At 36.3% G+C, this 12,762-nt stretch overlaps 2 protein-coding genes, 1 long non-coding RNA gene and 1 other non-coding gene across 8 annotated transcripts; 2 read left to right on the top strand and 2 right to left on the bottom strand.

Moving 5' to 3' along the window:
• Positions 1-307: 307 nt before the first annotated feature.
• TRNAK-CUU lies at positions 308-384 on the top strand. Its single transcript has one exon. It is a non-coding gene; the product is annotated as a tRNA-Lys (tRNA).
• Positions 385-441: 57 nt separating this feature from the next.
• Positions 442-3,676, bottom strand: LOC111489504 (5-formyltetrahydrofolate cyclo-ligase-like protein COG0212). 2 transcript variants are annotated; one of them, XM_023137755.1, is made up of 6 exons: positions 3,155-3,676; positions 2,948-3,038; positions 2,090-2,316; positions 1,740-1,815; positions 1,019-1,144; positions 442-772 (listed from the first exon to the last, which is right to left on the bottom strand). In XM_023137755.1, the coding sequence occupies exons 1-6, from the start codon at positions 3,572-3,574 to the stop codon at positions 594-596; spliced, it is 1,119 nt and encodes a 372-aa protein (XP_022993523.1). In that variant the 5' UTR covers positions 3,575-3,676; the 3' UTR covers positions 442-593. The 2 variants fall into 2 exon arrangements, with proteins under 2 accessions (XP_022993523.1, XP_022993524.1); XM_023137756.1 differs by having other exon boundaries at positions 1,740-1,820; positions 2,095-2,316.
• A 311-nt stretch (positions 3,677-3,987) lies between these two features.
• Positions 3,988-11,720, top strand: LOC111489092. 4 transcript variants are annotated; one of them, XM_023137125.1, is made up of 14 exons: positions 3,988-4,198; positions 4,302-4,357; positions 5,705-5,770; positions 5,854-5,929; positions 6,139-6,216; positions 7,104-7,201; positions 7,618-7,691; positions 8,878-8,965; positions 9,061-9,218; positions 9,599-9,641; positions 9,743-9,808; positions 10,848-10,925; positions 11,354-11,474; positions 11,634-11,720. In XM_023137125.1, exons 1-13 carry the CDS (start codon positions 4,036-4,038, stop codon positions 11,444-11,446), a joined length of 1,137 nt encoding a protein of 378 aa, XP_022992893.1. In that variant the 5' UTR covers positions 3,988-4,035; the 3' UTR covers positions 11,447-11,474; positions 11,634-11,720. The 4 variants fall into 4 exon arrangements, with proteins under 4 accessions (XP_022992893.1, XP_022992892.1, XP_022992895.1 ...); XM_023137127.1 differs by adding an exon at positions 4,444-4,499 and having other exon boundaries at positions 4,000-4,198; positions 4,292-4,357; positions 11,354-11,720; XM_023137124.1 differs by having other exon boundaries at positions 11,354-11,720.
• Positions 5,913-12,724, bottom strand: LOC111489094. The gene is made up of 3 exons (XR_002719325.1): positions 12,709-12,724; positions 6,424-6,562; positions 5,913-5,956 (listed from the first exon to the last, which is right to left on the bottom strand). It is a non-coding gene; the product is annotated as an uncharacterized LOC111489094 (long non-coding RNA).
• Between the last annotated feature and the right edge of the window lie 38 nt (positions 12,725-12,762).

The following is a 12,762-nucleotide window of genomic DNA, read 5'->3' as shown; positions in this document are numbered from 1 at the left end:
AGACTTTGAAATTTAGTTTTCTTTTTTTCTTTTTTCTAAAAATAAATTAAAATAAAAAAAAATTAGATTAGTTTGATAAGAGAAGAGAATAAAAAAATAGTTATTCAACCTTATTATAAAAATAATAAATAAATAAATAAACCGAACCATTTAATAAACTAAATATTTAGGTTCAAATCTCTATGTGTACGTTAGAATTATTTTGATGGTTGAATATAATTTTTTGGGCTGTAATCTAAATATAATTTACGTAATATTTGTGACAATTTGGAAAAAAAAAAAGCTATACATTAAATAAATAATGTTAGCTAGAATAGCTCAATTGGATAGAGCGTGTGACCCTTAACCATAAGGTCGGAGGTTCAAGTCGTCCTCCTTCTAGCATGTAACTTTCTATTTTATACCATTTTTTTTTAATGAAAATTATTGCCATTGGCGAACTCCTTAATGTATATATTTATATTTTCATTTCTTTGTTGCTTTCAAATCTTCCTTGGAGGAGAGTTTTTATTCAACACCAAAACTAAGGAAGAAAGACGAGAAAAGAAAAAAACTAATGCAGGCTTGTTTCTTCTTTCCCCATTTCCCCTTGATCAGTTCTTAGAGGAAGCACGTCGTCCAGGTTTCGAGCTTCGTTGAGCTGTAGGTGGTAATTTCTCTGATGGGCCACACGGCAGCGGTTTTCCGGTCTCCCGTTCGATCCGACGTTTGAGCTCCCTGAGTACTCGAACTTGGCTCAGCTTCTCAGGAGACAACATTTCCCAGTAAATGCCTGCAATTCAGAACAATTTGGGGTGTTATATGAGACTCTCTTAATTGATATTTGACAAACTTGTTCATAAACTCATGTCCCTCCAATCTCGAGAAATCTTTTGAAATATGAAAAGAAAAGACATCTTTAGTAGGAAAAAATTTGACTTGAAGTTCTACAATTATTGAATATAGATGCAGGCACCTGAAATAACAGGACTTGTATTTCAAGAGGGGAGTTTGGCATGGATAAAGCAAAGCTGCTAACCTTGGGGTTTAGGGATTTTCGTGTTGGTTAAAATGACCTGCGTTGGTGTGCATACGATGTCTACGGGCACGTCGTGGACTAATAGCTTCTCAACTGGAATATCATCAACCAACTGGCAATCATGCACTGCAAGCCATCGGAAGTTCGTATTACGACATGATATTTGATAAACATGTATAACCCAAAAGCACAAAGACTATATAACGGCCCAAGCCCACCGCTAGCAGGTATTGTCCTCTTTGGGTTTTCTCTTTTGGGGTTTCTCTCAAAGGTTTTAAAACGTGTCTACTAGAAAGAAGTTTCTACACTCTTATATAGAATGTTTCGTTTTCGTGTCCAACCGATGTGGGATCTCACAAAGACACTATGAACTTTTAAAATGTCTCAATGACATGTAAGCTATCAATTTGTACCTAAACTTCTGGTTGTTTACCAACAGCTCTCTGCACATGTATTATCTCAACAGCTCGACATATGGTATCTCGACCGATAATTTGAAAACAAGCTCTCTTTTATTGAGGATGGGGAGGTCTGAAAATAATATATATTGGGAAATTAACTGCTAAACTATCTACATGGATAAAATTGCACGATCGAAGTTCACTGTAAAGAATATTTTGATATCAAGCACTGAAATTTATCAACACAACATCATGTTGCTGAAAATAATAAAAAGAATGAGATGCTACAAGATAAGATAGAAGCAGGGTAGTTATACAACCAGAAGTAACAATTGGAGTCGAGTCATCAATGGCGCCCATGTACCGAAGCATTCCATATTCCAGTTCTGCAAATCCCTGCACTTAGTGGAGGTTAAATTATAAGTTTGGTTTATAAACTTTTAGAGTTTGTTTGAATCGAGTAAAGAAACATAGATAGAATCAAGTATACTCGTTCCATTGCATAAGAGGGCTTGTTCGAATTCACTTTCTAAGGGCTTAAAAACACTTTGTTTAAGCACGTTATTTCAAACAGACCCTTAATCAATACATTCCATTTCCAAAGTGGCAAAACCGAGGATTATCAAATCTTCCGAGCAAATATGTTTTAAGCCAACAGTAACACTTTTACCTCACCCTTGCCAAGGCGAGCACCTGTTCTGGGATCAACAGCAACAGAGCCAATGACGATCAGATCGACTTTGATCTTTTCATCAAGTCCAATTGGCTCTCCATACTTTGCTACCCCAACAGAAGTGCAGGCCTCCTTGATGGTAGCAGAAGTCAGCATTCCGGATTCGACTATGGAGAAAAAACCTGTTCTCAACCGAGGCTGAGGTGTCAATAGTTTTTTGCCACCTGATCATAATCAAAATACAATTTAGTTTGTGATTTAACCTGAAAAAATCTGTCATGCTTGTCATGCTTGTCAAGAATCAAAGATGATACATACGATTCAGTGGAAGTTTACATTGTATTGATTCAACGTAACAGCCCAAGCCTACCGCTAGTAGATATTGTCTTCTTTGGGCTTTCCCTTCAAGGGCTTCCCCTTGAGGTTTTAAAACACGTCTACTAGGAAGAGGTTTCTACACCCTTATACGGAATGCTTCATTGTCTTCTACAACCGATGTGGGATCTCACTTTCAACCACCTCAAAATGATAACTAAATTGGACTACGTAGTCCACACATCCAACCACCACGTTTGCCAATAGAAATTCATAATTTCAGATCTTTATTAGTTTTAGTAATAAACTAAACTAAGACATGAACAGTTGACACATTTTGAAGTTTCCCCTCACATCACTTGGGCTTTGTAAGATTCGAATCCAACATCCTTGAGTGAACTCTGTTCTTGATAATCACTACAGGGTTGTGCAGAAAAGCAAAAAATGTATTGTTCACTTGCATTGAAACATAGTCTCTTGACGATATTGTAAATGGCAGACAGTGGTAGATATTTCATTAAAAGTATCAGCAGAACTGACCCATAAGTGTAAGAAGCCTCACACCCTTCTGAGGTGAATCCGGATTAACCTTCACGCACTGCGAATCCCTGAATACTTCCAAATCGCACAACTGATACAACTCCATTTCATCAGGTATATACGGAAGGAATCAAAATTTCCAACACTGAAAAGATCGACTCAAACATTTAATTTACAACAAAACAATTCAGGAATTAAGGAGCTCACTCTGTTAGCAGCTTCCATGGCGCCGACAAAATTAGGGATTCGATGATGAACAGGTCGGGGATTAGCAGCAATGTTTAGAGATTCCATAAAATCCCAGATTCGTTTCCGGATCACCCACTTCCAAGCTTTCGGATCGTCGTCCGAAGCGCCTTCAGTGTCCCTTACAGAAGCTTCGGCCATGGATTTCATAGCTAGGGCGTCGAGGCGAGATCTCTCCGCCTCGAATGCAGCTTCGTCGAAAGCGCCTTCGCGTTGAGTTTTTCTGCCGCCGTTTTTACTGCTCTCCAGCTTGAAATGCCTTTGGAACTGAAAATTTCTTCCGATGGGAATTGAATAAATGGAACTAGTCTTTCGAATCGCATTGAGAAATGTGGATTTGACTGATAGTGGACGAGATAATTGCAGGAAGCTTGAATCCATCAAAGAAAATTTCAGTCGGGATGAACTGATGACTGCGAGTGTTCGCGCCTCGCGGATAGTTCGGCCCCGAAGACGATAAGATAATTCTTCATCCAACGACAATTTGTTTCTAAAAACGGTTTTTTTTCCCTTTTATTATTATTAATATTATTGTGTAGTATAAATTCTAAAAACAATAAACATTTTAATTATAAAAAATAAATAATTATGAGGTAAAAATTATTATTATTATTGGCGAAAACCATTATTAATTATTTCAAAAATACTTTAAAATTTTTAAATTTTTTATTAAAGTTAAATTAAAAAATTAGCATTGTTAAACTTTTAAAAATTAAATATACGTAAAAAAGAAAAAAAAAACTTAATTTTTTTTTAAATTTAATTAACAAACCATATTTAAACCTAAAATGGCGGAAAATTCGGCCGGGTAGCATCGGTTTTATTACCGGGCGATTTCCTTTATGGGCTTGGTGTATAAACTTTCAGTCCACCGCCGAAGATATTTCCCGCCTCTGCGGCAAAGCAATGTTGAAGGCAAAAGGTCTGAGGAAGGCGGTTGTGCCGCCCGCTCTCATCGGCGATCCTTCTCCCGGGAATCTCCAGCCCACTCGTCTCGCCCTCCATGTACGTATTTTATTTTTCTTACTGCTCATTCATCCACCCTAAGCTCTTTGTTCCGTCTCTTTCAATCTATTTTGGCTTCCGTTCTCCTTCTAGGTTAGTCCAGATGGTTCTTCCTGCTATGTCTTCATCGCTTCCGGTTCCCGCGTTTTTAAACTCCAGGTATGCTGCTGTATGCTTTTGAGCGTCTTGATATTGCAAAATGCGAACTAATGCGTCGTGTGGTGCTTTGATGCTTAGATGCTTAGATGTATGTGTTCGTAATAGAGTTGTATCGTAAAACAAGGCCGTTTTGTTGTTGCTAGTAAGTATAGCATTGTGTGGCGGATTGCAATGCGGATGGATTTTGGTGATTCGAACTGATTCTTTGATGCTTTTAGTTTTATGTATTTCTTCTATTTTCAAAGTGCTTTAAATGAGCCATGAAGGAGGTTCTCATAGTCACCTCCAATTCCTTGATGTTTGTTTGCTTGTCTAAAGGAGGTCTGTGTCAGTTAACTCTCAATCAATATGTTCTATCTAGTGCTCATACTTGAATTTTATATTGTTTTGAATCCCAACGAAGACTTCCTAATTCATCGAGAAAAGCTCCATAAGTATTTTGTGGCCTGCTATTACTTTCGAGGATGGCAGTAGTTTTATTGGACGATGAACGTAGTCTTGGAGTTGGCAACTGAAGGAGGAGGAATGTTGCTTTCTCCTCTTAATGGACGTGGTACTTTCATAAAGAAGGAGGATCTCTTTGGCGTGAGATTATAGTTAGAAAGGCATAGCCCTTAAGTTCGGCATTAATGGAAGTGGTTGGTTTACTGCTATAACTCTGATTACTAATTATAGAGTCCTTTACATTCATTTCCATTTGCAAGGAGGATATGAAAGAGGTTTCGATGTGAAATTTGGTAGAGGTTGATTTTGGGGCCTATTCATGGGCTTCTGATCCTCTTTAACAGGACAATTTTGAGATTTTTTTTTTATCCAGCAATTTCTTAAAGGTTTTACTGCCAATCAATGAAGGAACTGCGGGAGCTAATTTGTGAAATTTTCTTCTCTGAATGCCTCTTAATCAATAGGTAAGTTTTAGAATGGGTAGATATGCTATAATTTATTTCGAATTAGCTTGTCCTCATCATTAGGTGACTATTTGATTTGGAATCTGAGCTCTTTGGGGTCCCTCTACAAATCTCTCTTTCTTCAACCCCAAGAGAGAGTCATACCTTATCTATGGAAAGCCATTTAAAAGGTTGGTTTTTGCTAAAAATTGGCGTTGGATTGTCATGTGATGGGAGATGCTGTCATGTTGACTGTTGCCCCTTCTTTATGTGTGTAGTGCTTGAATCTAGGGGTTATTTCTGCATAGTTAGGAAAGACCTGAATAAGGTGACTGTTTGAATGCAGTGGCAACTGGCAACATATATTAATGGTTAATGTACTAAATCTATTTTCTTTTGCGCCTGCCTTTCATTTTCGGTAAAATATTGATTGCAATATATTCCACTCTATTTTCTTTAGATTTCCATGGAAGAATCATCAGTCGTCGAGGGAAAAGATAGCTTACTGATTCCTGTTCAGACAAAGGTATAGTAACATATTATAGTTTTAGTCATGGTATATCAATTGCTTAAGGTTTCCTATTCGGTATATCAATTTGCTTATTGAAGGTTCTAGACTCTTTATTGCTGAATCGCTGTCCTCATCGCTCAGAGATCCAGAGCTTGGTCCTGGCTGAAGTTGATAGTTAAGTCATCTTATTCTTGCTCACACCTGTTGTACATGTATAGAAATTCCGTAGATGAAATATCTATATTTATAGCCACATAAAAAAAAAAAAGAATCAACGACACATCATTTTCTATGAGTTGGACATCAACACACTACACAAACTAAAGTCTCCAAGATTCGTTTATTATTATTATCATAATTATTGATATGGTGCATTAATTCAGGTTCCAATGACCTCTTACTGGGGACAGTTGACTCCTATGGTCACCTCATTGTTTCTAAGTTAGACGCCACTGGCAAAGGTACAATATCTTTACACTGTTTTGTTGTCAGGATACCAATGATTTACAGTCAAGTTCCATCATAGAATATCTGGAGCTTTTTTCTAATATTAGTCGAATAAGCTGCATGATGTTTGTACATGATACAAACACGTGTCATGACTTTCATTGACATGGTGCATATTAAAATTAACATCGTGCTCTTAATTCAATTTTGTTGCAACTAACCTTTACTAATGACAATTAAAAGTGGATTCGTTTCTTTAAGCTTTTTGCAATGCCCACTTTCAACTTGGCTTTTGGTGCGTCATAGCTGTGTGATAGGGTTTCTTACCTCCGTACTTGCTTTTAATTCCCTCAAGAGCATCTACCAAAATAAGTTACAAAATTAACTGCAATAGGAGGTTAGATAGAAAACAACGTTATCTAAAAGCATCCAATCGACAGGGTATTCTTTTTGGTTATTTGGAACGAGCAAAATCAAAGAGTTTTTAAACAAAAACACACATTTGAAGTATTTTTTGATCTTGTCATATATTATGCTATTTCTTGGTGTAAATTGTTGAACATCTTTGCTTCATGTGGTTATGTTTCCCTTTCTTCCAATTGGGAAAGCCTTTTGAAATCACCGTGGATTATTCATCCCTTTTGTTAATTTAATACCTCAATGAAATTGTTTCTTACAACAAGATATTAAAATATAAACTTGATTGTTGTATATTCTTCCTTTTTTTTTTCTTTTTGTAGATGTTCATCTCCCATTCATGGTCTATCGGTCACCTTTACTTCTCTTAAAATTTGCCTTTTTTGCATGCTTGTGATACTGTTAACTGTTCTCGTTGTCTTCTATTTTGTTATATAATCTCTTCAAATGTACACCTAACCTTACAATTTTCTTCAAATTTCAGATGCAGACAGGGTTACGTATTCTGTACTCCCTCAAAATTCAGGTCTTGGTGAGGGCAGTTGGGCAGGATTATGCTTCAGTCCAAGTGAAATGTTCACGGTTTTCTATTTCTTAATTTAAGAGTTTTTAAATGCTTAGAAGTCATTCCTTCTGCCATGTTCAAGATGCTTACTAGTCATCACATATATACGCATACAAACATACATCTTCAGAATAAAAAGTTTCTGCATATTGTGTAACCGTAGGTAAAACTTAATTAGTGATTGCCGATTCCCATCCTTGATTTTTCATTATGTAACTCTCTAAGTTTCAAGTTCTAATACAGACGCACGTACACTTACATCCTGAAACCTGATTTTAGAATTAAAAGGCAGTCGGCAGAGTATAAAAAAAAGAAATATCAGATGCTCTTTTCTACCTTTATTTAATCAGAAGAGTTATCTTTTTTCATATTGATCTAGACCTACAGACTACAGTAACCCACTAGGTACCATCGTGTTTTAAATTTCTTTCAGGCAGCTGTTGCTCACAGCTTTGGCAGAACTGTTGATATTTATGACCAGGATGTCCATGTTCAAACATTACGCACGTAAGTACTGACATTAGTTTCTTTATTCATTCTATTTATTGTGATACCTTTTTGGTGAGGTTCATTATCTTATCAGGTCTATCCGAATTGAAAATGGAGTTTACAAGGAAGGCAACATAACTGCATTCTATTTGGTTCTGTTAGCAGTAGGAACAATAGTTGACTATAAAAGTTAATTAGCTAACAGAAAATATCACCTTAGAGAGCACATAGAGGTATAACATCAAACATTTTGCAATCAATGACAATAGGTTGCCAAATTACCTTGCCCAAGATTGTCATTTTGAGGGCTTCCCTTCAGATTTTCCATATTAATTAACTTCCTAATATACCTCTCTAGTTGCATGGCCACTTTTTTTTTTTGGATCCTTAAACATAGAGGGGGTAATAAATGGAAGTGTTGAACAGTATAGATTGTGTTGAACAAAGTTGATTCGTTTCTTATTAAAAAAGCAGTACAGATGGAGCAGGGATTACACTTCCATCCTTTGGAACGTGCCCTTTCTTTCGCCTATCAAGCTTCTCAGAAATTCTCCCTAATACAGTGCCAGTCTGGAGGATCTAAAAAGGGGCCTTTACATTGTCCATGAAGTTCTCTTTTATTGATGCATGATAGTTTGGATAACAGGGCTTCATGATCCTACTTCTTACCATGATAGAAATTCATTTTGGGCTGAGTTGAGAAGTCTTGTAGTGGGTCTATGAGGACAATGGGTGCTTAGCAAGAGATTCCAATAATCCAATGGGATTAGAACTTGAAGGATTTATGAGAAATTTTCTCAAGGAGAAGAGCTAGAAATATGACAAGATTTAACAAGAACTTGAATGGTTCAATCTTCTTTGCTTTTAACGTTTTTGAATAATTTCAGTTTGAGTGATTAAGGATGTCTTGGAATTATCCTTTTGAGCTCCGTTACAAGGCTGTTGAATTCTGCTTGGATTTCTTTTATGTGCAATATTGTCATGCTAATAAGAAGCTTTTCTCTTGAGAACTCTTTGAGAAATAATGTGTAAGAGGCCAGTTTCTTTATTGTGGTGGCATATTAAGGCGTTTTTAGGGCTTCATTTTTTAAGCTTCTTCATTTTGTCATTAAATGAATTCTTGAACATCTGTTCTTTTTTCCCCCCCTGCTAAAAAGATAAAGATTTTGTGTGTGTGTTTTTTTTAATAAAATAATTGTTTCAGACTCTGGTATCCAACTGCATTGAGCTTTATTCAGAATCTTTCTTCTGAGAATGGAAGTTCTATATTAGCTGTCACCGAAGGTTGTCAGGTAAAAGTGTTTTTGAGACCACGTTTACTACCTAATAGGTCTTTTACTTTATCTTCCATGGTGGCTTTCCTTTTCATCTAATGCAATAACTGCAGTTGACGATATGGGATTTGAGAATGAAAGAAAACGGTGGTTGTGTGCAAAGAATCTGTGGCTCTGTAGGTGATAACTTTTATGCTGTCTGTACATCCTCAAATGGTAATATTGCAGTGGGTGGGGCTGATCGAACTGTAACAATCTATGATCCTCGAAGGTGATTGCTGTTGAACCTTTTTACAAATACAACCTGCATATGTTTCTTTTCTTCCAAGTCGTCTTGATTTTTGTACTGAAATATTTTGAGACTAGAACACGGGTTTATATCTGTTTGAAATTACTTTCATGTATGGAGATTTGCTCAAGGAATTCCGATTCTTGAGATGTACACTTTTGATATAAGTCTTTCATTCATTAACAATTCACACGTTCACAACATTATAATGCCAAATGGTATAACTGTATTGACTGTACATGATTGTCAGTGATCCGTTAATTATACTCTACAAGGATATGTGGTGAGAAAATAGAGTGTTAGCATGCTTTTAATTGCATATTGACCACAACTAAATGATGTAATTCACATTCAAAATTTAGGTGGTCAGCATTAACAAGATGGGTTCACTGCTCGAAGTATGAGGTTAGTGAGACTTTCCACCAATCCCCCGTGAAAATTAGTGTTTCCGATGAGTAGGTTTCTTCTAATTTTTCCACCAATGCCCCCATCTTTCTTATTTGCAGATTACGGGACTGGCTTTCTCATCAATTGACTCCGATTACATTTATGTCCAGGGAGTTGACTATGAGGTAAGCTTCTCAATTAATATGTTTCTTTCTATCAATTACAAAGGTCATGGAGTCTTTCTCATTGATATATATATATATATATATATATATATATATATATATATTATCCCTTAGCTGAGCCATCTAACTCTTATGTGGGGGAAATTCCTCTATGCTTAGTAACTTGGCCTAGGAAACCAAAACTGGTCTCATCATACTTTTCCTTGGGTAGTAATGTTCATACTCAAATTATTCTAAAATCAGCACGTTCAAAAAATATATGGGTATTTCTCATTTGACCGTGAAGTGCATCTCAATGATGCATCGTGTGCCTTTGGGGAATTTCATTTCCCAAATTTCGTTTGGATGGTTTTCTTTGGTTACTTTCAGTGTGTTTTTGGCTTGTAATAAATCCTGTTGCTCGATGAGGAAAAACACTGAATTTTCTGGATATTGGAGGGGCGCTTTTGTGTGCAATTATTCTTGGTATTTTATGGACTGTTTGGCTTGAATTTGTTTTGATGGATTAGGAGTCCTTAGAGGAGGTGAGGTCTATGGTTAGGTTCAACACCACGGGGTCCATAACCAAGTAGTTCTGTAACATCCTATCTCATAACCAAGTAGATCTGCTTTGTCTCTTCATGCTGTGGCTTTGTTATTTTTTGTTCTACCCATTTATATTCTTTTCTTCGTTTTAAATGAAAGCCTTGCCTCTCATTGAAGAAAGTACATCTCGTTATGCTGACAAATTGATATTTTGTATGATGATACTGATGAAGTTCCTTTAATTTTTATCTCATTCTTGTTCTGTTTTCTTCATTTTTGAGACCTCCAATTTGGGGCTGTACTTCATGTGTGTTCTATTCCATGTCCTGGTTAAGGTATCTATTGAACTTCAACATTTCCTCAGTAATTCAATTTTCCCGTGAAACTTAGCAAAGGATCTCACTATCATAACATTTACATGTTAGAACGATGCCTTTATAGTGCCTCATATGGTGCTCTTCTACTGATAAGGGGGAATTCTCTGAATGTTAACACGAACGTGGAGATCATGCAGGTTTTTTGTGGTCAGTGGAAAGAAAGCAAGAAAGTGTTTTCATTAAGAGGAGACTCAAATTGGCTTGGGTTTAGTAAGGTATTAAATGTCTCTTTATGTTGCATCAATTTTGTTCTGTTTGAGCCAATAAAAAATCCTTTGCTAAATTTGGAGTTATTTTTGTGGTCAGTGGAGATCACCCTCAGTTACTAGCTTCCGAAATTGGATAATAAAAATATATTTGCTACAGTCATAATTGAAAGTCTTGAATAATTCCCCATTTCATGGAAGGTGTTTGGGGAAAGCAAAGCATATTAATAAATAATCAGCATTATTTCAAACTTAAGATTTTTCTACCTTACAAAAGGCTAATGTGATGTCAAATCATCATTCATTTCTCAAGATTATATCAGTCCATTATTGTTTCTTCGAGAAACTTGTATTGACCTTATAATCAATATAAAGGCAATTGCTCATGCTGTTTGGGGAAAATGATTATGACATATCAGTTCTATGTCAAATTTCAGAGCTGCAGGAGGGATGTCTTAGGCGGATGGTGTGATTCAGGTAGCATCTTCTTAACAGATGTTGCCAATGGGTTCGTCAATGGCCTTTCCTGAGTCCATCTTCTGCTGTCTTCTCTTAACGGTACTCTTCCTCCTGATATCAATAATTTTAAATTAGTACTGAAGCAGCTAGTTAGGTTTTAGTCAAACAATCCTTCGATTTATTTCCCATCAGTAATGCTTATTATTCAATGCACTGTCTACTAGTACCGATCCAGCAGTTTGCTTTATACATTGTTAGGTGATTCTAGTACCCTTGCACATGAGGTAAACCCTTACTCCACATATTATTTAAGCAACCTCATAATAATTATTGTTACTGTAGAAACACAAATATTTAATTAGTGGTGTGAAATATTACAAAAAGAGGAGGAAAGCTAGATTCCCTAGCCATAGGATACAAAAAATTCTTCCAATACAACAACTAGGTGGGGATTTCGACTCTCTTATCACGGTCGTTTCGTTTATTTCAATTTCGATGGCTGTGGTGAAGCAAATCTGAATGAAATGGATTCTTGAGGTCAATCAAACCAGTCTTAGCAACAAGGTTTCAATTTCGATGGCTGTGGTGAAGCAAATCTGAATGAAATGGATTCTTGAGGTCAATCAAACCAGTCTTAGCAACAAGGAACCGCTTGATTGGACTGGGTCATTTTGAGATAGATTTGGCAAATAAATCATTCACTTGGTTAGGATTAGGACAGACTTGAAAGCTATGGGTCATTTTGAGGCTTTCTAAACTTAATTATGAACATTTCAAAGTCAAAGGGTCAAGAAATGCTGGATCTGGGGTTTTGCTGTGCCCTCTAGTTGGGTTGCGTTTGTGGAGTTTTAATCCCTTTCTTTCATCACAGCAACCAGGAAAACCTGAAAAACGTAGGGCCCCTCTCCTCTGATATCATCCATCTGATCAAACAGCCCACCAACTGCCATCAACTTACACTATCTAATATGGCTGTCTTAGCTGTTCCTCCATCACATTTCTTCCCGTCACATCTCCTTCTTCCTGCCCTTTTCATTTTAGGTTTAAATTCTATTTTGATCCCATTTTTTTTTGTGTTTCTTCTTATTTGATCTGGTCTCTAAACTTTCAAGCATGTTATTCTTATTTATACTTTGCATAAAAAAAAAAAAAAAAAAACTATTAGGAAACGTAGTTTAATATGGAAGGAAATGGTTGTTGATTTGTTCAGAATTGTTCTGAAAGTCTAGAAGGGAGGAGGCCATGATTTTGTAATACCATCTCACACGTGTAGCCATAATTTAAAAATTAGGTGCGAAGTTTCAAAACCCTACAGATTAAAATATTACTGAACCTGTCTATTGTCTATATGAGGTAGGACAGTGATTGCTCCAAAAAAGTGCTTCAA

Source organism: Cucurbita maxima, unplaced genomic scaffold (genome assembly GCF_002738345.1).
Source record: "Cucurbita maxima cultivar Rimu unplaced genomic scaffold, Cmax_1.0 Cma_Scf00014, whole genome shotgun sequence".
Classification (NCBI taxonomy): Eukaryota; Viridiplantae; Streptophyta; class Magnoliopsida; order Cucurbitales; family Cucurbitaceae; genus Cucurbita; species Cucurbita maxima.
The sequence above is the reverse complement of the archived record's forward strand: the minus strand, read 5'-3'. Positions and strand labels throughout refer to the sequence as shown.